This window comes from Cygnus atratus, chromosome 1, assembly GCF_013377495.2.
Source record: "Cygnus atratus isolate AKBS03 ecotype Queensland, Australia chromosome 1, CAtr_DNAZoo_HiC_assembly, whole genome shotgun sequence".
Lineage (NCBI taxonomy): Eukaryota > Metazoa > Chordata > Aves > Anseriformes > Anatidae > Cygnus > Cygnus atratus.
The window spans coordinates 26,669,747-26,696,264 of NC_066362.1; the positions used below are offsets into that span (position 1 = coordinate 26,669,747).

The following is a 26,518-nucleotide window of genomic DNA, read 5'->3' on the forward strand; positions in this document are numbered from 1 at the left end:
GACCTTATCCCACCTTAAAGCCCTGGGTTTACTCAGAGCCCCTCTCCCAACCATCCTGCTCGCCTCTTCTGACTTTTGTCTGTAAAAAGGCCTCTGCTCCTATAGGATCTCCTTTTATAAAGGCTTTTTCTCTTGCTGCCCATGCACTTCAGATCTAGCTCATCTCATCAGCAGTCACACAGGGAGACTTTCTGACGTCAGGGCCGTGCAGGCAGAAGCTGGCTGCCACAGTTGTGTGGCAAAGCTGCTGGGCTCAGGCTGGGCCAGGAAATCTCCTCCGGCCCCGACTGCCCATGAAGCATCACATCTGTGCTGAAATAAGTGCTGTGACCCAGAGCAAAAGTTACAACTATAATGGTTTTCATACACCAAAACGGGATCTGTGACTTTACAGGGGGATGTTCCGCATGGTTACAAACACATCTGAGAGCTCCTGCGCCTCTCACCTACTGGTAGTAAACAGAAAAAGTAACAGCGATCCTTAAGTTTCTGCTTCTGGTTAACGCTGACCAGAGGAAAAGCGGTTAACAAACCAATGGCAGAAAAGATAAATACCTGGCTAAAAGCCTGTTAAGCTAAAATATAACCCTATACACTGAGTTGGGCAGAAGCAGGATGTTTTCAAACACACCCCCTGGTTTGATATCTTATCACTTGCTCTTCCAAGTCCCCAAAAGAAGCAGCAGTCCATGCAAAAAAGGTCTTTAATCTTGCCCGAAGAGAAAATTAGTAATGGAAAAATTCATTGAATCGCTACGCCATGCAAATTGAACAGTCAAAACCACAACACACTGTCAAGACCTTGTCACGGGTGAAACATTCCCGTATTTGACTTCACAATGTCAAACTTCCAACATCTGCAATTATCTGTAGTGTCCGAGCACTGCAAAACACTTTGGCACTTTGTAGGAAAGGTTTTCCAAAGATTTCAGGATGAGGGATCAGAGTTGACAGCCCAACAGGCACTTTGTGCTTAACGGTCAGACACTGGCAGGGGATCCATTTCCATCTCCCAAGTGTGAGACTCATTTAACATGCAGAGAGCTGCCACGAGGCACCCAAAGGAGAGCAAGCATGAAATCTCTAAGAGGGCTTATATACAGCCAGAGCATCAAACAGCCCGTAAAGGGATTCGGCACAGCTAAAGTAGCAGTGAACATGTTTGTTGGTTTTCTGTTTTACAGGTTGCCCGAAGCCCCATCCAGCCTGGCCTTGAGCGCCTCCAGGGATGGGGCATCCACAGCTTCTCTGGGCAGCCTGTGCCACTGCCTCACCACCCTCTGAGTGAAGAATTTCTTCCTCATGTCTAATCTAGGTAATTAGGCTTCAGCCACCTCAAGACCTCGAGAAAAACCTCCAAAGCAAGACAAACCAAATCTGACAGCATCTTCAGTAAATAATGTTTTTCATTAGGTCCAGGAGCAATAAAATCAAAACTTCTGGTCAGTCGATGCCCTTCTGTTTCCATTTACGGTTAAGAATGCAAAAAACTTGACCATAATTTCTTTCCCAAACTTGCATCAGCCTGTTCCAATTTGGGGACAGAATTCAGTCTAGTCAAACATATTTTCAAACAATGTGGTTTATTTATAATCGGAAAAGTGATCTTAGTAGTCATCGAAATTACTAGAAGTTACTAAATTTAAAACACAACGAGTGCATTTTCTTCTCTCCTTGTACAGTGCAACAGCCTGAGCAGAGCCTCTGGGCGCTGCTGTGCCCGGCTCCACAGAATGCCCTCCCTCTGCCACCAGCTGCACTCGGAGCCAGGGGAAAACAAAAAACATACCAAAAAACACACCAATGAATAAATAAATAAATCCCAAACCAGACAAACAAACACCGTGTTATGAATGGCAAAGAATCTGAACTATATAATCTTTTACATACTGCAGTTCACCTGTATTTCGTGAGTCCTACCACCCTACCTAAAGAAGGTGACTGCAGAGGAAGGAGCTGCAGTGGCAGTACAAATTGTAAGACTAAAATATCAGTGTTGTTTAGGTCTCGTAGCAGCTAGAGGAGAAGGGATGCTATAAGTGTATATAGGACCAGTGTATATATAAGTGTATAATAAAGGACCAGAATGACAAGCAGCTATTCAATAAAACAAGGGATAAACTGAGAACTATGCAAGAAAACAGGCTTTCACAAACTACATAATTTACTTGCAAAAATCACTATCAGAAGGTGATGCTGAAGTCAGGAACCCAGCAAAACTCAGGGCTGGAATGACAGTAAGAATATTCACAAGGGTAACAAAAGGAAAGTGAAGCAGCAAACCTGCATGTGAAAGTGAAATACATATTAAGAAGGAGAGGCAGATTAGGATTGGCTCATTAAGAGTTATTTTACATTGCCTGCAAAGAAAAAGAAAGCCATCACCCCTCCCAAAAATACATATAAATAAATCAAACCAACCCAAACCGGGGCTAGAAATGCCCTCAGTGAATCTATCATTGCGATTCATGTTCTGCGTAGTTCCTGGAGCACTGCCTGCTATCATGCACAAAAGCCCCACACTGCTCAGAAATATCAGGAACACGTTAAAAACTGGTTTAGAAATAACAGGAAACCGTGCGATGGTTCCCAGACCGAGCTGAGAAGCTTTCAACACGCATCACGCTGCGTTTGAACAGAAGACCGTCCTTTCCTCCCCAGTTAGCACAGCGATCCATCATGCTTGCTCTGCATGTATCACTGCAAGAGCAAGGCTGTGCTCTGACAGGTATTTCTGGCCGCAGGTCAGCTGTTAGTGCTTCTCCTCCCCAAACGCCTGCTGTGGCAGCTCTCCCTACCTGGCAGGGACCTGGCTAGCAGCAGAGAGCCAGCGTGCACATCAGCTCTGCTGGAGCGACGCGGGGCGAAACCAGAAGCAAGCAAAACAAGCGTATGGGAAGTGCTGAAGCTAACTGGGATCACTGCGTTGTACAACATCTGGGCAGCTGTTTTTGCAGCAGAAGGCAGGTGGGCACCAGTGATGAGGAGCTGCCCGGAGGACGCCCTGGCCTTCACGCTGAACGAAGCCCGATTTGGCTGGGTTGTCACTCTCTGCCCACGAGGGCGGTCAGTGCTACGTAACAGCCCCAGGCCTTCCGAGTAAAAAGGTCAAGATTTTGCCTTCACAAAGGCCTTACAGCAAATGGGCGTTGATTATGATGCATGCAGGAGATGGAGGGCAAAGTCACTGCTCTGACACTGAAGATGCTGCTTCCCGGTAATCACTGGGCGCCTGCCTCCAGCTCATTAGGCATCATTTCCCAGCGCCCCCTACAACGCGCTGAACTCATGCATCTGATTACTGGAAATGAATTTTCATGACAATTAAACCCTCTCCTTCCTGCCTCTTTATTTTCAATCAAAGAACCTTTCCCTGGGAAGCAGACAGCCTTGTTGCAAGCATGAGTAGAGGAAATTAAAATAAATGCTAGCAAAGATGCAGTGCCTTTTATATTATCCGGGATGGCTCCTCGAGGATTTCAGAGAGAACACCAGCATGAAAAGGAAGCTGCGTGTTCTGCCTCTTCCTACAGAGATGGATGTTAAAACACTTCTCATCTAAATTAGTTTTTAGATTTGTAAAAAGAAAGTGATACATGGATTTTGAATCCTTGCCGTCTCATTATCTGTGTTTTTCCAGGTGCTGCACAACTTGAAGGGGCCTTGGTGACACAGCTGAAGCAACAGGAAAGTAAATTCGAACACAGTTGGAAGAGGAGTATGAGAGAAAGTAGTTATTGATTGAAGATCTGGAGAGTAAATGAGAACGGGACACTCAAGGGGCACTGGATAACGCTTGGGAAACAAACCAACACAGCAGGCATTATTTGGCCTTTCCTGTACGTGTGAATTGTTGTTCATGCAAAATATGCAGTAAACCTTCCTCATATTTTATACTCGTCTATATGCTCTCAGTTCCAGATATCATAACGCAGTTGGACAAATTTAGCTGTTAAAAGTAATTCCATAGGAGGCTACTTAGCAAACAAATTTATTTTAATTCTTTTGACCTTGTCGCTGTTATTCAGCAGGGGAAGATGTGGTAAGCTAAGGAAGGGCTGAGGGTTTATCTACCAAGACAGCTATTTTAAGTCACTGCCTTTCCAATTAACATGGTATTTTACTCCATATTAAATGCAAGAGAGGAAAAGGCTGAAATATTATGCAAAGAGATAGTGACTCACTGGAACAGAGTACTTAGCCCTAAGCCCTGGCACTCAATGACAGTCACTGCTAGCCATACAAATTTATTTTCTTGTATTCTCTTTTTGTAATCTCTCTAAAATCTAATGTATGCTGCTGCCTTGATATACACTAACGAATACTTTTGTTCCATTTATGAGTATGTGTTATAAAAACACATCGCAGCTGAAACTGGTCCTACTATAACACTTTGCAGACAAACGATATTTTAAGTACTCAAATTACTTCTGTCCACTATGCCTGACCGCAAGCCTCCTTACCTGAGGTAGTCCTTCACTTACAGTAATCCACACACACACAAATGAATTTAATAGCCATGAAGCAGATGTGGACTTGGCATCAAAGAACAGTAAACCTGCTTGTCACCTTGCAACCTACTTTAAACCATGCCCACAAAACCATTTGTCATCTCTTGCTACTTACATTTCTCTTTGGTCTATCCAGATAGATCAGGTAAAGGTGGGAGCTCGCATTTAACACACAACCATACAGAACCACTATCTAGTTGAAACTCCCCAGAGAAGCTCATGGATAAAGCCCCAGTGAAACTGAAGTGCTGTATTCCAGGGGCACCTGATATCAAAGAGACTGCTTTGACTGTCTGAGCAGCTGCAAACAGCTGCATCCTCCTATTTTTAAATGATGCTATTGTACATACATATAATATCAATGGCGGTCCAGAGAAAACATAAAGCAGCTTGAGGAAATGAATGAACAGAGCTAGACTTTGGCTGATTTATTAAAAAACAAACAAACAAAAAAAAAGATTTATAAAAAATAATCCACTAAAAGATTCTCTTATCAAGGCAGACTTAAGCATCATAGAAAGGCAGTGACTTCTTTCCTGACAAATCCCTAACAAAAATGTCAAGTGCTAAAAATGAGCAGCATAAATATTCTTCTATAAAGACGATATTGAATCAAGGGGTCATTTTGTAAGACTTGCATCAGTGTCCACATTTACAGATGTCTGAATGGGTCAGCTGTGTCTGGAGAAAAAAATCCAAAAAATAACCACCACCTTTAGTATGTTTGTACACATACACAAAAAACAACAAACAAAAATGCTGAGAGAGATGATATATGAGATTTCTCTAATAACAACTGGGCAGAAGACAAACCTTCAGGAAATTAAGCCAGTTTTGCTGTTTGTGTGGAAGAAGCCAGCCAACGGGTGACACAGGAACGTGCCCGTGAGCCATGATCCCTGAAGGACTGCTGGTGCAGAGATCCCTGCGTGAAGCCCCCGCGGTGACAGCCTTCTGCCTGGGAGCGGGCCGTGGGGTTGGGAAGCCCGTGCTCCTGGTCTGCTGGCTGCCCGAGCTGCTCCGGCTGCAGGGGGGGCTGCCAGTGGCCCTGGATTTTCTGCTTTTTGCCCTACTTAACAGAATTTTACTGCAGTCACTGTTGTTCCTTTAGTTTAGGTCCAAGGAACCTCTCGTGAACTTCAGCTTCCCTCTGGCCTTGTAAGAGCAATGCCGACCATCTCGATCATCTCACGAGTGGACTTCTGTAGGTCAAGGATGGGTCATATCTGCCTTACATCAGTTGCAGGATGACCTTACAACCATACTTCTTCCAGTGTGACAACACTCAGCTACCTACCCGTCCCCTGCGGATAATCTGGTGCACCGCAAGCATCGAGGATCTCCGTGTGTGTACGGGGGGATCCATCCCCTGACACGCTTCCTACACGGGGGTGTGCCTCGGTGTGTGCACACGTAATGGGAACAGACGACGACCCCTCCTTAGGTCTGACCCACAAGGAGACCTCAGGCCTGTCAGACTACATTTCCCACAGGCCACCACCGGCTCGCCATGTCGCTGGATTCCTCCTGTGTCTTTAACAGGATGCCCTCTAGTGCGTGGCCTGGAGATGGACTTTTCCCCTCCTGCCCACACCACTGCGTATCAGAGGCAAGATCTGCTTAAGGTAGCATAGGCGAGGCAGCCCCAGCGCTCAGCTGCAGGGCTGATCTAAGGGCTAGAAGAGAGCTAGCAGCGACGAGGAAAAAGAAAAACCCTACAAACCAATGCTCTTTAGCAAAGTCTTATCTTACTGCTCCTATCTGAACAGCAACCGCTAGGATATGGGAGTGACCGAAATGCAAGTGCTGTGAGTTCCAGTTAGTTTCTGCATGAGAAACAGCTGCTGAATAGAAACTACGATTTTATCCACTCCATAAACAATTCAATTAATCCTTTCTAACAAACTTAACTTCAGCAACGACATGCCAAACAGTAACGTCAACGGTCTCTGTAAATAAATATGCTGTTTATTTTGTTCACAACAAATTAAGAACAGAATCCAAGATTCAGACCATTTTCATCTGCTATCGTGAAGCGTTGCAATCCCATGACCAGAGGGCCACACATGTTATGAAAAGAGTCGAGGACCTGGATCGGCAGTCAATACCCTTCTTGCTGAACGGCTCACTCACAGCAGCCTAACAGAGCATAACCAGATCTGTTTGAACTGCCTCATGTTTTTTGGTCTAGTATTATTTTACGGTGTTCTTACATCTCTCGTTAATACTGATTTCTATTCAAAACCAGCAGGGTAACTTCCTGCAAATCACCAGATAAGACACACAGTACAGAATTACACTGGTGTGTGGGTAAAAAGAGAATAATGTACACGTATTAGATCATATATCGATATTTAATGATTTTCTTACAGCTAGCAAAGCACTTTCTGGTTTATTACTATGCTTATTATACCGAGTATATAAACAAGTAAGTGCATGTTAATAAGAAAAGTAGTGGCTCAGTAAAGCATCCAGGTTTTGAAATAACACAGGTGCTTCTCAAAACATTACCCTGTAGATATAATTCTAGCCTGTGTGTTTAAAATACACACCCCAAATAAACTAACAACGTAAACTGGAACAAGGAAGATACTTTCAATACCAGCTTATTTACACCTTAAAGACCAAAGGTAGATAAAATCTAAGGCGGGAGGGGGAGAGGAAGAGAACAAAGCCCTTGGTTATCCAGGAGCTAAAGGGCAGGCTGGGGTACACCTGGTAAGAACAAAGCTGTGTGGTGCTGCTTCCCTATACAAACACAGGTCTAGAGAGCAGCAGAGCCCGTCCTGCACAGGACACATCGCTACCAGCTCCGCTACCTTAATGGATTGCTGCTCTCCTACATCATGCAAGGAGAAGTCCCGAGGGGCTAAGCCCAGAAGCTGAGCTGCCGCAACACCGAGCGTCTCCAGCACGAGGCTCTGCAAGGGGACGCCTGCTCCCCGGGACACCACGACCTCCTCTGCTCCTGAAACAGCGACGTCTGGGGGAAAATGCTGCACAAAGCGTTGTTGCTCCTGGCATCGCTCTCCCTTAAGCACTTCCCTGTCACATTACATTAGAAAAGGGAAAGAAACACAAAATTAAACAGGAGAGATTTTGGCAGACCTCTCTTTATTCACTTACTGTTTATTATTGATTTTTGTGCCTATGCAGAAGGATCACAGGCTCATGTGTTTGGAAGAGGACCACCACACCGTGTGTGTGTTTTGTTGCTGTTTTTTTAACAACTAAAAAAGTCCCTAGTGTTCACCCTGGGATAAATCAAAGAACTCCTCTGTGGCTCTCATGGTCCACTGCAAAGATGCAAAGGGGTCATGTCATGATCCAGACTGAGAGGCCTGAGATCCCACTGCCTGGGATGACCCTGAGGGTTGTGCTGTCCCGTCTATGACCAAGCTGGGTCAGCATCTAAAGCCCCTGAGCCAATTTACAATGAAGGACTGGTGGCTGATCTAATTTGTACAAACAAACAAACACCTGACCCCTAGCAGCCTCGTTATGAAGTGAACGGAGAGTACAGAGGTGTACCAAGGCATGCATTTCTGTGACACTGCAAGAGGAACTCCACCGTATCTAGAGACGATCAGATTCATGATGAAAATGCAGTAAAATTAGGAATTTTAGATCTACCTGACAGCAGACTAGTACTTCAATCACCTAAACTCTTCAGCTGAGTAATTTACCAGTTACTTGCTTTGGTTCATATTATATAAAATTTGTCTTGTTAGAAAGCGCACAACACTTTGTAAAATGGAAAATTTACCTTGCAGCTTTCAGAACGTAAAATGACACGTGGGCAGACAACCCACCAGAACTCTTTGAACTTAAAAGGATCCGAGAAACTTTGCGGTTTAGGTTTAGACAAGTAGGCTTTTTCTAACACACAATACACACGAAATATCTATATTTAATGCTATCTACCCTGCTCTGCTATCGGTTCTCAGTTTCATGGTACCCGTGATGTTCCACAAGAAGACAGCAAATGCGCACAGGCTTTCTTCAGATCGCTGGGAGGTGTCTGGGAGCCACTCATGCAGAACAGCCTCTCCTGAAAGGACCTAATGCTGAAAAACTCTGGGGGCAATGCAGCCATTTCATTAAGTCAGTGGGAGCTTTGTTGAAGTGCTGACCTCTTTGAAGCAGTCAGCAGACTTGCTCGAAATAACTGTGGAAAGTTAAATTCCATTTCTACCTCACAGACACGTTATCTATGAGCCAACGCTTTAAAATAAAGCAATATCAGCCCTGTACACGTACTGCCTGCAAGGCCCAGGATGTTCAAATATACCCCTCTGCTTTGGGGGATGACAAAAAGCTCAGAAATAAAGTTGTACCTGCTAAAAGGAGGACTCAGTAAGACCTTAAGAGCTGTCTAAAACCACACAATATTTATCAAAATAAACCTGCCACACAAGCAGATACTGAATACTTCAGTAAAGTCAATAATCTGACAGTATGGTAAGAAGTATAATACAGTAGTCCCCAAACCAAAATGAATACTTGTTCTCTTCTGAATGTGAACAAAATGTCAAACATGGAGGAAAAAAAAATAAGAAGTGCAAGAAAACAGATATTGTGACGAGAGAAACAGACAAAATTCAAAGAGTGCAGCACGTTCGAGACATGGCTGAGTGCGAGATGAAGGGAACACACATAAACGATCCTACTGAAAGAAGTGGCATTTGGAAAATCAAGCTAAGTTTCAGGATGGTTTTAATATACTGATGAAAATCCCTAGCCTATGCCAGAATACCTCGCATATACAAGACACAGACCCACGCTCCAACACCACTGAGAAAGCAGTACTATGTGAAACTTCACAATTTTAAAGATAACAATAAATTAAGCAACAGAGGTAAATGAAAAACTGGATAAAACACAAAATAAATAAATCATGCCAAACCAACCAGAAGTGTTTCTTTATTAAAAAATATCCAGTTTGCCAGCCAAGAAAAATGAGTAGCTCCAAACTATCTGGATTTCAGTGAAGTATTTGACACGGTGACATAGGAAGTTAGTTAAAGCAGGAGATGGGGGGAACTGAGAGGGAAGAACTGGCAAAGATGGAAAACTGCAACTTGCTGGGAAGCACTGGAGGAAAAGGAGAGGCTAATAAAGCTGTCAGCTCAACCTTACTGAATATTTTCATTACCAAAACCAGAAGGGTGCAGGGGAAAGCTGGTATAAGCTGCCAGTACAGAGCAGAAATGAATCATTACGCAGGGAGAAACGGAGCCCGTGCAAGCTGCAGTGAAGGAAACTGGATCAAAGTTAATGGTGCAAAGTGCGAGAGAGCAGCAAGAGCTGCTGCTTGCAGCTGGCCAGCTGCACGGACAGAAACATCCAGCAGACTACACGACCACAGTACTACCATCCTCTGAGGAGATGCTGACACAAAAAGGCAATTTTAACTGCATAAATACACGGCAAAATATGTCCAGTGGCAGGAGGGAAACGTTAATGACACTATGTAAACGGCAGTTAATGGAGCCCTATCTTGGCATACTATGGACAACGCTGGTTACGTGGTTATGAAATGGATGGAAAACTGAAACAGGTCAAGTGTAACTAGAACGAACATGAAAATACAGGCATATTATGAGAGCAGACCAGTGTAGCTTGCTCTGTCTTGAACAGGGACTAGGAAGGAAAAACCCCCATGAACACACGGGGCAGCAATCCTCACAGCAGCAGCACAGACTTTAAAGCTAGAGGAGGACCTGTCACAAGCACAAATGCCTACAAACCAGCCATGAATAAATTTGGGCTGGAATTAGAACAGGGTTTCTGACCAGCTCTGGAAAACCAGCGCAGAGGTTTATGAAAAGATACCAAATTACCAAAATGTGGCTGAGGACTGGAGAAGGTGACCCAGAGAGCCGCCCCCGGCTCTTTATTTCCACGCAGCACAGTTCCCACATCACCACCACAGCAGGCAGAGGAATTAGGCTGGGAAATCCTGGGTGACAGTCCTGACTCCAGACTGACAAAAAGCCCGGACCGTGGCATGGGCCACATCCTCACTCTCCAGATCCAGGCAAATCCTGCAATCCGGGCAGCTTCAGCAGTCCTGTGACTGATGGGAACTCCTCATGGGTTGTATCCCCCCGACCATGGCTTTAGGGGCTGCTGTTAACACACCTGTGGTCAGCACTTGAAAACAGCAGACTCCTGGCAGGTTTTCCTAGAGGGAGATTCGAGTTAAGAACACGTGGGACAGCATTTACTGCTGAGGGGATTCTCTGGTGCTTGTATCGCTCCTGCTCTGTCCTAACCCAAAGAGTTGTATGAATGGGCATAGGGACCCATGGCAGGAGCCTACCCGGAGCAGGCAGACGCATCCCCAAAGCCAAGTGCTGTTGAGGAGACACTTCTGCCTCCTAACGGCAGCGGGGCACCATGGGCCAGCAGCACTCCTGCGACAGGTCAGGTTTACCCTCCTTTTTCAAAGCGGACGAAATGACCAGTCTGGGACTCTAAGCTGGGATCTGGGTAAAACCTACCGGCCGGGCACGCTGCCATCAAGTTCACTTCGGAATTAAAAATAGCGAGAGAAATTTCACATGGAAGATTAAGCACGTCAATAGATCACGTAACCTTGCACCAGACCGAGCCGTGCTGTAAACAATTTTCAGCATAAAGCACACAGGCAGTGCCATCGAAACATTTATGTATGCGAAGACCAACGTCTACAGTAGTCTCAGGTTGCAAACCCGTTTTCTTGAGAAATGAATGACAGCCTTACGAAATCAAATGACGACGATGATAACATTTCTTGTGCTTTAAATCTGATCTCCACGTGCCTTGCTGCTGGGCATAAGAACCAGCATATCAACCTAACAGGCCTGACATTTAATAAGCCAAGTTTATTTCTAGAAAGTGAACTGGAAATTAAATCTCCTGGTTGCAGCTGGCACACTGTGCGCAAAAGGAATCTTACGATGACTGCATTTCATTTTTGCCCTATAGCTTTTATCCTTCTAATTGGTACATTTAAGTGCACTTAATCACTTAAGCACTGAATTTACCACCGTGATAAATCTCCACTTCAGACTACACAATAATAAATCTTTGTCTTCTCTTAGCAGCTGGCGAGTTTCGATTTAGACTTTGAATTCAGGTCTTTTCCTCAGGCTTAACAGTAACAACTTGTTTGTTCTGTCTTCTGAAAGCGCGACATTAACTCTTCTCTTTAACTGCATTAGCGCTGCTTAAGCTTGGCGTTCTCTGCTAAAATCGGCCGCGCTTCTGTAGTGCCGGCCTAAGAAACACACCAGAGGCAATTAGTCTGTGCTGGTAGCTTACAAAGCAACTTTCACTCATTAGTATTTACACAGCATCACTGGGCCACATGACACCTCGCAGGCACGAGGACAAGCTCGAGTTTATAACACAATCTTTCAACAGATGCCTCCGATGCCACAAAGAGCTAATTTAAAAACAGGTGGAGGGGGCCTCAGACAATTAACAGAGGAGGAGCACTCCCGCAAATACCTCACAGCCTGGCCAGGGGACCAAGCTGTGGTTTATCTGAAACTCTTTGACAAATGCCTCCTGTAAAAAGGGAAAAGTTGGATGTGACCATCAAATGACAAGGGAGAAAACTGGTTTTGGAGGAAGGGATGGGGTCTCAGCCCCCAGTTTTGCTACAGGCCGCTGGCAGTGCCCTAGTCGACTGTTCAGACCCCGGTGTGTGAGACTTTACGCACATTACTGCCTTTTCACTGAAGGCCAGGACTTGTGCTCACAGAACCGTGTCGCTGAAGGTCTGCAGGACCAGGGCCTCGTTTCCCCGCGTGTTCTCCCTGCCCAGTTCAATACAGACCTCAACAGTGTTTGACAAACCCACAGCTATTTGGAGTGGGGCCTCACTTTGTCAAACATGAAATACCTTCTTAAACAACGAGCCTTGCGACGAGAAGACTGTCTTGGCTCGGTGTGACTGCTGTACAAGATGATCTTAGAGGTCTTTTCCAACCTCAGTGACTCTGAGAGTCACAATTTTCCGACTGCGATGTTCCCTTTTGTAGATTTGAGTCCAGAGCAAACTGCTGGGTCACCCAACGCAAGCTGCCGCTTCAGTTGTTTTATTTGCTTTGCCACTTGCCAGCAAGACAAATAGCTCTGTTTTACAAGGCACAGCTCACACGCAGGGCCCGTCGGCTGACTGGGAGCATGGAAACCCCAGCCCCTTGCCTACAGGAGCCCCGGCACACCCTGGAGCCACCGCGGCCGTGGCGCTTGCACAACCTGCCTGTGCACGGGCAACAACGCTTCCAGCTGGCTTTTCTGTCCTCATCTCAACACTACAGCGCTTTTAACACTCAGCTCTCAGTTTATTGCAGGCCACAAGATTTCATTTACCTCACTGAGGCGTGGCAATGCTCACTGCACTGACAGTCTTAATACCAACAGACCCAAAGCTGCAAAGCCATAGCATCGCTTGCCGTAGCACTTAGGTCACATCTCCAAGAATCTCTTAAAAACGTACTTCACGTAGGAAGTCCTCGGGATTCAGCTTGCAGCCAGCCCTATCTGTAACGTTTGTCTTCTCTATATTTTGAGTACCTGCTATTTTCTTCCCATGACATAGCTTACGGCCTAATCAACCACACCTCCATACCTTATTTCTGTTAGCGTATTACGCCCCAAATGTCTCGCAGCAAGGCTTCTTCAGACCTCAGATTATTGTGGCCCCAGGTCTGCCAAACACAACGCATGCACTTTACCTCTAAACACTTCGGAAGCTTGCTAGATGTCTGTCAACTAGATCACAGTTCTCATTCCTCCTTAGTTATGATCAAGTTGCCTTTGTGGCTTCTCTGTGGTTAGATAAACATTTTGACCTTCCTTACGCCATCGGTGTAAGGTGTTTTTTCTAGACTCTGCACAGTTCTTCTCAGAGACTGCTGCAATTTCCAGAGTCCATTCTAAAATACAGACATACCATTCCCCCCAAAAAACTGTTTTGCCTATGCAGAGGCAACACCATCTTCCTAATTTCTGCCAGGTGTTGCTCTAAAGGCAGGCACTGACAACCCTCAGTGCTTCTTGTCTTTCGCAAATTCAAATCTACCATGTAGATTTCTGCATTTACTTCTTGCTTTGTTTATGCAATAAGTGCCAAAAAAAGTACGTTTCTATTTTAATTGTTCCTCTTAATTTGCAATCATAGTCTTTGCACGGCTGCTCAGAAAATTAGGACCAAAAACCCATGTGTACAATGGGGCTTATGTTCTTCCAGGCTAAATTTATATTGGCACGCGGTGGATCCTTTGGAATATCCCACTACATATATGCCATCTTAGGAGCACTTCTGAAAATTTTCATCAACAGATGGAGGATATTAGGCTTCAGTTAGAAGCTCACAGTACAACTCAGTGGTTGCCTACCAGTCAGCATTACAGTACATTCACTCAAGATTTTATCAAATACCGTTTTGTAGGCTCTCACCTATTTTCCCTGGAATACTGGCTGCCAATCTTCTAGAACTTCTGTACTAAGAAAGACAATTTCTTAAAGAAGTGCTTTCAGAAAACCTTGCATTTCTTACAGACTTCACCCTGTTTCCTGAATTTGACCCTGACTGAAAAATTAAGTTCAATCAAATAAAAATCAAATTCCTGAAGAAATGCCAAAATCTGTAGAAAACCAATGTTCTCCTGTATCATTTTATGCTGCATCCATTGGGAATTAATCTAGCAGGTTTTGTTACGGCTTTTCCTCCCCATTTCACCGCAAGAATCCCAAGTTTAGTTTATAAAGAATTTTGCCATAAATAACACTGCTTTCATGCACATTATATTCTTTTCCACAAAGACTGAAGGGGGAATTTCCAAGCATACCATGCTGAAAGTATACATGAGTAAAACAGTTTAAATATGCTGTACAATGTCCTCTTGCATTTTAGCCTATATCCCAACATTTTTTTTTCCAAAGAACATACACAAAAAAAAAGACCAAAGAAACCTCTCACATTCAAGCCTGCCTGGGGGATCAGCAACAGCTACGAATGCTTCACAGGACTGTAAGCGATACAGTTGAAGACAGAAGCTAACAGTAAACAAAACAAGATTCACTTTAATTCCACTGGGATTGCAGAAAAGTAGGATCTGCATTGAGGAAAGACTCCATTTACATTCTGATAAACCCAAAAGTTAAAGACAAGTAATTCGGGGTCAGTGAGACTAGTAGCACTGCAAAGCACTACCTCAACCAAGAACCGTAAGCACCAACAAACTGGGTATGTATAAAATTTGAATGATTTATTTTTAGAAATCTATATGCCAGCCTTGCTAGGAGTGGTCATGTATTTCAAATTTTACTTTCAACAGTCCAGTTCACAGAAAAAAAAAGAAAAAAAATCATCAGCACTGCATTTTCAGGGAGTTCCACCGATTTTTGGTGGAATCAGAATTTTGCTCTGGGTTTTGTGTTATTATAACATACTCCTTTCAGTAGTTCGCTCAGTGAACACTCATGAACTCACCCGTCATAACAACAAAAGCTGCCTTTGAAAGGCCAGGCAACTACCTGCAAGCCTGTGAACCTACAATAACTGTCCTGTTCCTTTCAAGAGTTAGAACAGAGTTGTTCGCTCACGTTTAATCCGGTTCCGACTCCCTGGCTTTGCTCAGGTTAATCTTTTCCAGCCCTCGTGCTTAATTTCCCAGGCTTGAATTTACGAGCAGAACCAACGCCTTCTGTCATCCGCGGGGAAACCGTGGCCACTGGGTGACTTTTATTAACAGAGGAGAGGTTTCTACTGCTGCTAGGGTTTGAGACCAGTGGGAACTAAATCCCATTGCAACCTGCTGGAGAGCAGCACGCTGCACCAACGCTGAGTGCAGATCTGCAGGATCAGGAAGACCGACAAACAGAAGATCAGAAAGATCACAGAATCCCAGAATGGTTTGGGGTGGAAGGGACCTTAAAGCCCACCCAGTTCCAAGCCCCCTGCCATGGGGAGGGACACCTCCCACCAGACCAGGTTGCCCAAAGCCCCATCCAGCCTGGCCTTGAGCGCCTCCAGGGATGGGGCATACACAGCTTCTCTGGGCAGCCTGTGCCAGGGCCTCATCACCCTCAGGGTAAAGAATTTCCTCCTTATATCTAATCTAAACCTACTCTCTTCTAGTTTAATGCCATTACTCCTTGTCTTATCACTCCACTCCCTGATAAAGAGTCCCTCCCCAGCGATGAGATGGGCTTTGCTCCATCCTCTCATGCCTCCTCTGTTCATCTCCTACAGAATTTCTGCTTACAGAATCGCACACAACTTTCTTGCTTGGTTAAGTACTGGATAGTTTTAGTAAAACAAAGGTTCAATGAGTTTTACTGCAGTGGTCCAAGTGCTTTATTTATCTAAGCCTGTGCGATGCACACGTCAGTAAATGTACTTTAGCTGGACCAGATTCCTGTAGGACCTGGCTGCCTGAGAAGCTCTCAACTCTGTGTCTTCAAAAAGACTCTTCTTGGATGAAGAGAAAGTGTTGTTACCCTAATTTTACAGGGAACAGAGTAACACTTAGAACACCTCTGCTCTGCTCTCCTGCCCATTCAAGCACAAAACCTGGCTGTAATTGAGTAATCTGGCGCTGGCTAGTGTTACAGGCCTTGCTGCACATCAGCCTCTTTCTTCCCCTCTCCAGATGGCTGGCACCAGGCACAGTGCTTCAGACTCTGGGCTCCAAGAGAATCCTATTACATGGTCACAGACCCCACATAATTAAAATCCTCGGTCATTATTTCAGTAGGATCATCAGAATTAAGGAAAAAAGAAAGGGAAAGAGAAAGAAAAATACAGCGTGCCCCAGAAGATGACTTACTGGTGAGGAGCAGCCAGCTGTTAACTGCAGCGACGTGCTCTCTCCCCTGGCTGCTGTCCCCACATCCATCCAGAGTGACCTGGGAGGCAACATCTCTCCTTTTCCCTCGTGGCACTGGCTACAAACCCTCCTTCGGACGCTGAGCAGTGAGAGCGCAGGGCCCTGCTGCAGTGCAGCCAGAGCGGGATGTCCTGCACTAAGCTGGCGGCACGACACGGGCACCTACCAGGCTAGGCTGGCTCGTTCCTTCTGATTATTCACGCCTTCAAGAAAAAAGGTTTCCTGATTTCTCTGCCCTCTGCAACCCAAAAGCTTCCGAGGAGCCTTCCTGTCTGCCTCTTCGCGAGCTGGCTGCAGTCAATGCTCTGGTCAGTAAATCCGTCCTCCTGGTTCACTACAGGAGGTTAAATAAAATACTCAGAAACTTCAACTGCTGGGCCTTTCTGCCTCTTAGGATACAAATAAAGAGGCAAACTGTTATTTCAGGAAAAAACAGCCAGGGTTGCACATATTTATAAGAGGTGTGTCTTAGTTCGGATTAACGTGGCATTCAGAAACTGTTAAAGTGCCAACGTGGAAGAAAAATACAGCACATTATTTATACAAAGTAATCACGACTACTTAATTATTTTGGAGAAAGACAGCAACATCCGCTTCCTTAGCCACTTATTCTGCGTTTAATATTTTAACCTGGCATATTAAGCTTTCTCTATTGCTTCCTGGTTAAAGGCACCGTGCAGCTGGAACAGTTCACGCTCTCCCGTTCACAGAGAACTTTATGACTTGATCTGTACAAGCTTCAGTAAAACGTGAAAACCATGAAACACAACAATCAGATTTTGCATCGGTATTTTTCTACGGCAGACTAGATTTCCCTCTGGTTACATTGCTGCAATCCGCTCTCCACTGAGGACACTGGAATTACACCTGCCCAAAATTGCGGAGACTCTGCAGCCCGTCAGCCTAATTAAACAACGGCACGACGGACTTGCACTACCAGCTTGGCCACAGCTATGAAACACTCTGGGCAAGCACATCTGCCCAACTTCAAAGCAGGAATAAAGGCCTCACACTTGTTCTTAATAAAACTTAAAGCCAGAAGTGACCACTGGCCTACTGGGTGAGACCTTCCTCGATTACTCTGACCGCTGACGCTGCCCACCTATTGCACAAGCTCTCGCTGAAAACTGATTTAACGCTGCACTGGTGACTCTTATTGTGCCCTTATTGTGCCATCTGAGCTGGAGACTTTCAGAAATGGGAAACCCAAAGGTTCCTTTAGCAGCTGATCCATGGCTTGTTAAAAATTAATGACTTTTTATGACTTAATTGAGTTTGCCCTCTGCTTCTACCCATCAATTCTTGTTCTTTTCATGACTAAATGGCCGCCTATTCCCCAAGACAATACCTCTTTAATGCAACCTAGCCATCTCTCAGTCAAGTCTCTTACTCCATACTGCGTATCTCCAGCCCTTAAATCCCTTTTTTGCTGCCTTCTCCAGTTTTCCACCTTCCTTTTAAAAATACCGACGCCAGGCATGGCGACGCCAGGCCACGCCAACACAGGCAATGTCAGAAATAACGTTACCCTCGTGTGGTACTCTCCTTCCCATGCCACAGCAGCCCTTCATATCGCAGCAGCCAACCACAGACACGATTTCATGAGGTGCAAACCACACCTGGGGGCTGCACCGCTCTTCTTGGCTGCCTCCGTCCGCATCTGGTGGTACAGAAAACCAGTTCGCTTGACTGACCTCAGCAGATCCAGATCTCGCTGGGGAAATGCCGAGTCATTGTTTTTAATCACCTTATTATTTTTTTACGTCATCCAGAACTTTTGCTAGCAATGTTTATGCTTTTCTTTTCACACCACTGTGGTAAGTTTGATGAATATCACAGCTGGTGCCAGCCGCTGTGGCACTCTGAGAAGCCTTACCCCAGTGACAGCATCCCATTGTGACTAACTGGAACGAAAAGCCACAATGAATCACATGGGTTTTAATTCATTCACAAGAGCTTTGAAAAAAAAATTTTTTAAAAATCCCACCCACCACCACCAAAAACTCCCCGCTATTGCTAGTGCTGATTTTTTAATAAACACCACTTAGGAACAGATGATGCACAAAGGCCACATTGTTCTCCCATGGTAACTAATTTTCACCACACGCTTTGGGACTCGCTGGTAATTTCTTCAGCCTTTTTAACTGAAAAAAAATAAACAACCTGGGAAAAAAGGAAGAGTTTCAAGATACAACTGCCCAATTCAGGCTGGCTAACGCTGCACGGGTTCCTGCTGATTCAGTGTACTAATGGGATATTGCCCTATCAGGTCTGAATAGGCAAAGTCCATCCCAACAGCGATTACCTTCCAGCAGACTTGCACGCTTATCATTCAGAAGAGTAATCTAGTACCTAATTTTTATCAGAAACTTCATAAAAGCTTTGATCGTGTTAAATCAGTACAACACACACCACAAATTGTGCAGGAAAATATATCAACTCCATTCCACATATTACCCTAATCCAAGCATATTCCCCGTAATAACCAGTCTGGTTTTACCCTTTAAAGAAACCAAGAGTTTTCCACAAATAAATTTTTCCTTTTGAATCCCTCATCTGTGCCTACACCACCTGCTGCTAGGAAAGCTCCCGGAGAGAATTAGCTGCCCCGTAACTTAAGCTGGGTTAGTATTTACACAGTCCCTCAGCCTACGGTACAGAGATAAGCCTGCTATGGAAATGAATCGAGACCAGGCACACAGGAGAGTAAATTGCTTCTGATTGTTGTGGCTTAGGCTTGGGAATTAAACGCGCTGCCCGAGCACCTGAAATGCTCAGTTATTCTCAAAAGTACGGAAAAAAGCATGAAACCGTGGGGGAAAACTGCAGTTCTGTTACTTGTCATTTACACGGAAAGACCAGCAGAAGTAGCTGGTGGTTGAGAATCAGACGCAGGACTCTCCCCTCCAAGGGCTCGTTAGTCAAAACAAGGAGATCTGCTCTTTGATAGAAGTCACGGCACAAGTCCTGTGTCAAACCACACTCCAGATAACCGCGAGCTTCAGCCGGGCACGGTCACAGCTCGCCCCGTACTTCTTCGCCTGTGCTCACAGCGTAAAGCAGAGGAGAAGAGGAAGGTCCAGCAGTGCCCACCAGCCCCAACACACCTGCGGGCAGCAGCGGGCAGGCTGGCACAGCAAGCAGCCGAGCTTTGGGCAGCATCCCTCAAGGCGGGGAAGGAAAGGGAGATAAAACACGAAGAGATAATTTGGGCTGCGCGCCTCAAAGCACACCCTGGGATTTCTGTGGCGTTGGGGCTCCTGGAGCTAGGAGGAACCCCAAGCCAAGCACCCCCTGGGCTGGCAGGACCCCACCAAGCAGCTCCACCTGCCCCGCTCCCTCCCAAGCCCACCTCACAGCCCCCGCTGGTGCCCTCCCAGCAGCTCGCACACCCCCGGGGGCCGCCAGAGCCGTGCCCCGTGCGCTCACCCCGGGCAGGGCCGGGGGTGCCCCGGGGCGAGCCGCCGGCCCCGGCCTCTCCCGGGAGCCCCCCCGGGAGCCCCCCCGGGCCCGGCAGCGCCCCGAGGCCGCCCCGCGGGCCTCGCCCGGTGCCCGGTGGGGACGAGGAGCCGCGGTTACCTGTGGTTAAATTGTCGTTGATCTTCAGGGGCACCCGCAGGATGTAGACGAGGAAGAGCATGACGAAGAACCACAGCGTCCAGAGGTAGGTCCACGACCAGACGATGCAGGACTTGAGCTGCTCCAGAAAGCCCGTCCCGGCTTCAGCCATGTTTTGGAAGGGGAAAAAAAAAAAAAAAAAAAGGGAAAAAAAAAAAAAAAAAAGGCACCGCCGCCGCCGCCAAACCTGCTCTCTGCTGCCACAGCCGCGCAGCGGGTGCGGGGGGCGAGCGGCGCCTGCCGAGCCCGGCTCCTCCGCAGGGGCTGCGCTGGGCTCGGCCCGGCCGCGGCGCCCTAAGATGGACTCCGCCGGGAGCGGCCCGCGCCCGCCGCCGGGGAAGGCAGCGCGGGGCCCGCCGCCCAGGGGCCGCAACGCCGCCGCCACCGCCCCGGCCCCGGCCCCGGCCCCGGCCCCGGCCCCGGACACGTGCTGCGGGGCGGCCCCGCGCGGCCCCCGGCCGCCTGGGGGCGGTGGGGGGCGGCGGGGAGGGAGCGGGACGGGGACACCGGGGGACGGGGAGCCGGGGCTCGGCCGGCGCATGATGAAACGCGGGGAAACAGCGAGAGGCTGCCCCGGGAAACCAGCAGCCGCGGCACTTAAATGCACGGGCAAATACATAAAGGCAGCGCGAACCGCCGCGGCTTGCTTTTTTCTTTTTTTTTTTTCTTTTCTTATTTTCTCATGTTTTCATTTTTCTTTTTTTTCTGATTTATTCTTCTTTATTTTTTTTCTTTTTTTTCTTTTTTTTTCCTTTTTCCCTTTTCTTATTCTTTTTTTCTTCTTTTTCTTCTTTTCTTTCTTTTCCTCTTTTCTTTTTTTCTTCTTTTTCTTTTTCTTTTCTTTCTTTTCCTCTTTTCTTTTTTCTTTTTTTCTTTTTCCTTTCTGTTTTCCTTCTTTTATTTTTTCCTTCTTTTATTTTTTCCTTTTTTATTTTTTTCTCTTTTTTCTTTTTCTTTTTTCCTTTTTCCTTTATTTTCCCTTTTTTCCTTTTTTTTCTTTTTCTTTTTTTTTCTTCTTTCTTTCTTCCACTCTTACTCCTTTTCTCTTTTTGTGCTTGGCTTTGCGTTTTTCAGCAAGGATTTTAGCCGACATTCTCACAACGCAGCAGAACTTCGAGCCTAAAAAGGGTTCCCTGTGGGATCAGGATCATACAGATGTATTTTCTTTTCAGTCTCTTTGCCTAACCTAGTCTTCCTAGGATAGTATCAGACGCAGAAAACTACAATTTTATGTGCACCCTATCTTGTATATTCATGTGTACCATGCTCAGCACCACCCTGAACTGCAAAGCTCCCCACTCAGAAGATAGATACCACATGGCAAAGTCAACCAATGTCTTATTAAAAAAAAAAGTGTAGACAAAGCACAGCCTTCAAGTAGTAAAACTGCACTTCTGTGAAATGCATTTTTCTTCTACCACGACTTACTGACGTACTACATGAAACAAGATTTGTCAACAGACCATGCCAGAAATTCAGAGGCCATTTAACGTAACTGGTTCCCACTTCTCTGATGTCCCACGGCTTACAAACATTTATGCACCGCGCATTGTGCACTTTAATTTGTCTTGACCTCTCCCCTTCTAAGCTTCTACCGTCTGTTTGGAGTGGGATAATGCTCTACAGCACCTTGGGAAATAGCTGGCATTTCTTAAGCAATACTGAAAGAACAAGAAATCCTGTCGAATGGCTCAAACTGATAATAGCCACACTCTCCTGGGATTTTCTAGTCAATGAAAAAGTCACCATAGATAAAACACAGCTTTTCCAGCAGGTTTACAATACCTAAAAGGCATTACAGCAAAGTAAATCTGCAGTCTTACAAATTTATACCTTCTTGGGGTACCAAAGGCACCCAGGCTCACAAATTTGTTCTTCCACAGGACGTGCAGCTGGGTAGGCAACACTGGCTGGGGCTCGGGCATTCAGAGGTGCCAGGATCTTCGGATTAAGGGAGGTGTTGCCATATGGCAACACTGGTGTGAGACTGGCAGAAGTTTTTCCCACTAATAAAGCACAAAACTTTATTTTAATTAGAATATACAAATGGCATTTTGAAAGAAACCGCAAAAAGGACATTTATAGTTAAATTACATGCCACAGAAAACCACATTTCAATTATTTCTGCTTCCTCTTCCAGTTAGAAAGGAAATACTTAAGACATAAGTCGTATCTGAAAAAAAACAACCTTATTCCATCATAAAATTATTGCTAAATTAAAATATTCCTCTCACGTTCTCTTATGTATTAGGAAAAAAAGAGCAAATTTGTCACATAATTTTTCTCTACGTATGGTAGTTTTGAGAATATCATTGCCTATATTACAAAACTATGATCGATTCCTTTCCTAGAAGAAAGACACAAAGGTTTTTAAAAGCACAAAGGGTTTAAGAAAAGTCAAGGAAGAAGAACCGTGCATCCCAAAAGCAGCGTTTGCTCAAGGTGAAGAGGAGTTGCCCATTAGGGTATCTTGAGCCATGGCTGGCACGGTGTGCTCAGGCGATGAATTAGTTGCGTTTCTGTTGCCACCAGTGAAGACACCGCTGAGCTCCCAAGCACGATGCCCGCAGTTCGGGCTCTGTTTAACACTAATTCTCCCTCCTCTCTCCATTCTGCTAGCAAAGGGTGCCAAGTATTAACACAAAGTTTTAAAACATCCGTTTTACAAGTCAAAAAGCAAACTCTTCAGTACTATAAAGAGGTTTTATTAAGATTTTATTAAGTGTCTCCTGGCTCTGGGCACTCGCTCCTTTGCTAGGTCAAGACCTAACAGAATACAGCTGAAGTGGCCATTGCAAAAAAAAAATAAAAAAAATATCATTTTAAAAGCATCTTTTACCTTTCTGCTCTGATTTTCCACACAACTATCTTACTCAGTTAAGTGTTTTCACACAGCTCCTTGGGTACCCCAGTCCCTACTTCTGAGAGCCTTGCAGGTGCCCACACGGCTCATTTATTTGCCATAAGCTGAGCCCGGGCTGCTCACTTTCTCAGACGACTGTTGATGACTTTGCTGAATTAAATCAGGAAGTGGACGCAGTGACAGTCACTGCACATGAGGTACGGCAAAGTTATCACTTTTTTCCAGAAGGAAGGATCACTCCTGAGCTTGGGGCCTGGCAAGTAAGAAGCAATAGATGCTACCAGCATGCAACAAAAGGCTAGGCTTAAGATCTGCACCCGTGCACGTGCACACGTGTATATACAGATGTAAATCCACTTGCACATAGTGTGCCTGTTAAACATATGCAAACCCATATTAAACGATATCAGGGATGAACTGGAGATGGCAGTCTAAACCGAAATCCGTGATGCTTATAAACAGCATGCCAACGTGAGTGAAAGCACTAAAGGAATTGTCATGGCATGCTGTTGCCAGCACTCTTCAGGCATCCCAAAGCCTTAATAAAACAGCTTAATCATGTAGGAAAGTCTCTTTGCAGCTAAAGCACACAGATCTTAGCCACAGCCCAGAGAACTGAAAACATGTTAAAGAAGACTCAAATAAAAAATCTTGCTTAATTTACAATTTAATCAATCTATTTTCATTAAAAACAAACAAAAGACTCCTAAATACTTTACTATGGACTTCTGAGCAGGGTGCTCAGCGCAAAGCTTCTGATCCTTATCTTTTAAGTGAGATGTTATGGTACTACAGGAATATGCTTCAGCTGAAAATAAGACAGTCATATTTCAAAATATGCCACCATATTTGTGTACTAAGATCACCACTTCTCAAAAAGTTAAAAAAAAATCTTCTTCCAAGATTTCCAAGCAGCATGCAGGTTAGAGGACAGGGAACGAAGCTCCGCCTGTTTTATCTGTTCATACAGGAGGGGCAGCTGAAGGAGCAGGAGCTGGATCCCCAGATTCCCAGGGATCTGTTTAAACTGAAGGAGGATGGAGAAAACGAAGAGAAGGCTGACATGCCCTGCGTGGGGCTGCCCATGGCCATGAAGACTCGGGCAAAAAAAGAGGATGAAGAAGAGTATGTGTGGGCAGTTACCGGGGAGGGAGGAAGGGCAGCCTGGAGGAAAGTCAATTACGGCTCTTACTGACAAGAAAAGCAACCGGGCAGCTGCCTTAGCTGCAAGGCAAGTCACAAATACAGAATTAGACCTGGCTCGGTTAACAAGATGCCGATGGAAGCACAGTGCAAAGAAAAGAGCCACCAAATAGTTAAGTGCAACTCCAAGCTGTGTTTCAGTATTTTTAGGTAGCGTTAGAAATAGACCTTAGCCAGAAAATCAAACCAAACCAAAATCCAACCTGTTTTCCTTTCTTCTTTTACCTTTTTTGACTAACAAATGACTTTTCTCCCTAAAAATCAGATGGGTATTCCATCCTGAACATCAGCAGAAGCAGGTGTCAGTGCAGGGCACGGTGCCTCCTCCCAACCACATCTGTTTGCTAAAGCTTATTGATATATCTCTGGAAAAAAAAATCCACAGAAGTACCTGCCAGTAGCACTTACATATTTCTTCTGATGTAGATTGACACACACACACTCACCGAGCTATTTTACAAAGATCCTTTATAAAAATCAGGTGGCGTACAGAGCCCCGTCAGTATTTGTGCGAGATGGTACGTGCTCAGGATTCGTAAGGAAATACTAAAAAGCCGCAAGGTTGGCCTCCGGTCAAAACAGAGCTCTTGGCAAGCCAGAGTTTGGCATCGGCATCCACACATCTTGGTACGTCACAGGAGGCAGACGGGGCTGTGGGAGAAGCGAGGAGGCAGAGACAGAGGGCGGGGAGCCCGGGGGGACCGGCACTGCTCGCGGCCTCCCCGGTTAGGTTGAGTGGCGGGACGGCAGCTCGGCTCCCTGGACCCGCACCCTGGAGCAGAGCCAAGCGGTAAGCCTGCTTCTCTTTCCTGAGATGAATTTGGAGGCGCAGGAGAGGAGAAGGCACTGAATTTCCTTGCTGTTCAGTATCTTGCCTTTTTTCATAAGAAAGATGTTGAGCGATTGCAATTTGCTTTGTGTTGTCACTGTACTAACAAATGGACCTTTTTAGCAGATAAAAATGTCTCAGTTACTCTATCTGAAATCTGCAATTAGTGTATACACAGCATCGTTTATTTTTCCTGTCACAGAATCCCAGAATGGTTTGGGGTGGAAGGGACCTCAAAGACTGCCCGGTTCCAAACCCTGCCACAGGCAGGGACACCTCCCACCAGACCAGGTTGCCCAAAGCCCCATCCACCTGGCCTTGAACACCTCCAGGGATGGGGCATCCACAGCTTCTCTGGGCAGCCTGTGCCACTGCCTCACCACCCCCACAGTAAAGAATTTCTTCTGAATATCTAATCTAAATCTTCCGTCTTAGTTTAAAACCATTACCCCTTGTCCTATCCCTACACTCCCTGACGAAGAGCCCCCTCCCCAGCTTTCCTGCAGGCCCCCTTTAGGCACTGGAAGGCTGCTCTAAGGTCTCCCCAGAGCCTTCTCTTCTCCAGGCTGAACAACCCCAACTCCCTCAGCCTGTCTTCATAGGAGAGGTGCTCCAGCCTCTGACCATCCTTGTGGCCCACCTCTGACCTGCTCCAACAGGCCCACGTCCTTCTTGTGCTGAGGGCCCCAGAGCTGAAGGCAATAATGAGCTCAACATCAACACTGTGTCTTCACCAACTAGGTATTGGTAGAAACCCAGGAAGAAGTTTTCTTCCCTTCTTTCACCAACGGACTACAAGAGGTTTTGAGCAAATGATGTATTAATGTTTGCTACTGTCTGTGGTGATCTCCACCACCAATGACAGCCACATGGTTGCAGCAAATCCATCATCTGCAGTGAATGTCCATTATCATAAATAACCTTGACACCTCTTTCATTGGGTCCATTACTTGAGTGATAACTTTGATTTTTTCACAGAACAATTATCCTTGGTTGTAGGAGTGCCAAGGTTGTGTCTGTTGTTTCTCAACCATGTCAACATCTGTGTTTTGATACCAGGCACTGGGTCACCACATCGTGACAGCAGTTACAGTTTATTCGGACAACTTACTATGTTCAGGAATAACCTTATCAGAAGGGTGAAGTATCCAGCGGTCGAGTTTACTATTTGGGAAATTACGTAGCGTCAGTCTCTACCTCATCATCTCAATTCAGGTACTGTAATTCCAGTCACATTAACTGCTAGTTGCACTGCAAGGCACACAGTACCCAGCTAAAAGAGCTGAGGAGAGGTCCCCAAGTTCCTAACCGGAAGATGATGCCTCACTAAGTTTATTAGCGAAATGGAACAGGACATCTACTGAACACTTTTAACAGATTCTTCTGCTTGCTCCTTCACTCCAGCTCCTCTTACACCCATAGAATCAGTCATCTAGCAGCTTCTGACCTGGCCTTGTAGCAGAGCCCTCAAACAGCAGCAGCACTTCAATTCTTCATGAGCAAACGACATTTCCTTTCTCAGCAGGTATCTCAGGTCTAGGCTTCTGCAATTGAGCTGACTCCCGGCATCCACCAGTGCACACCTACAGGAACTTTAAATGGG

The 26,518-nt window shown here is 45.8% G+C and overlaps 1 protein-coding gene across 2 annotated transcripts in view; it reads right to left on the reverse strand.

The window, feature by feature from the left end:
* ST7 (suppression of tumorigenicity 7) overlaps positions 1 to 20,156 on the reverse strand; it is a 145,798-nt gene extending 125,642 nt beyond the window's left edge. Inside the window, exon 1 of one of the 2 annotated variants that reach the window (XM_035544053.2) lies at positions 19,982 to 20,156. In XM_035544053.2, coding sequence (XP_035399946.1) covers positions 19,982 to 20,132 — 151 coding nt within the window. In that variant the 5' untranslated portion in view covers positions 20,133 to 20,156. The remainder of the gene's footprint in view (positions 1 to 19,981) is intronic. The other variant, XM_035544055.2, reaches the window with a different exon arrangement.
* Between the last annotated feature and the right edge of the window lie 6,362 nt (positions 20,157 to 26,518).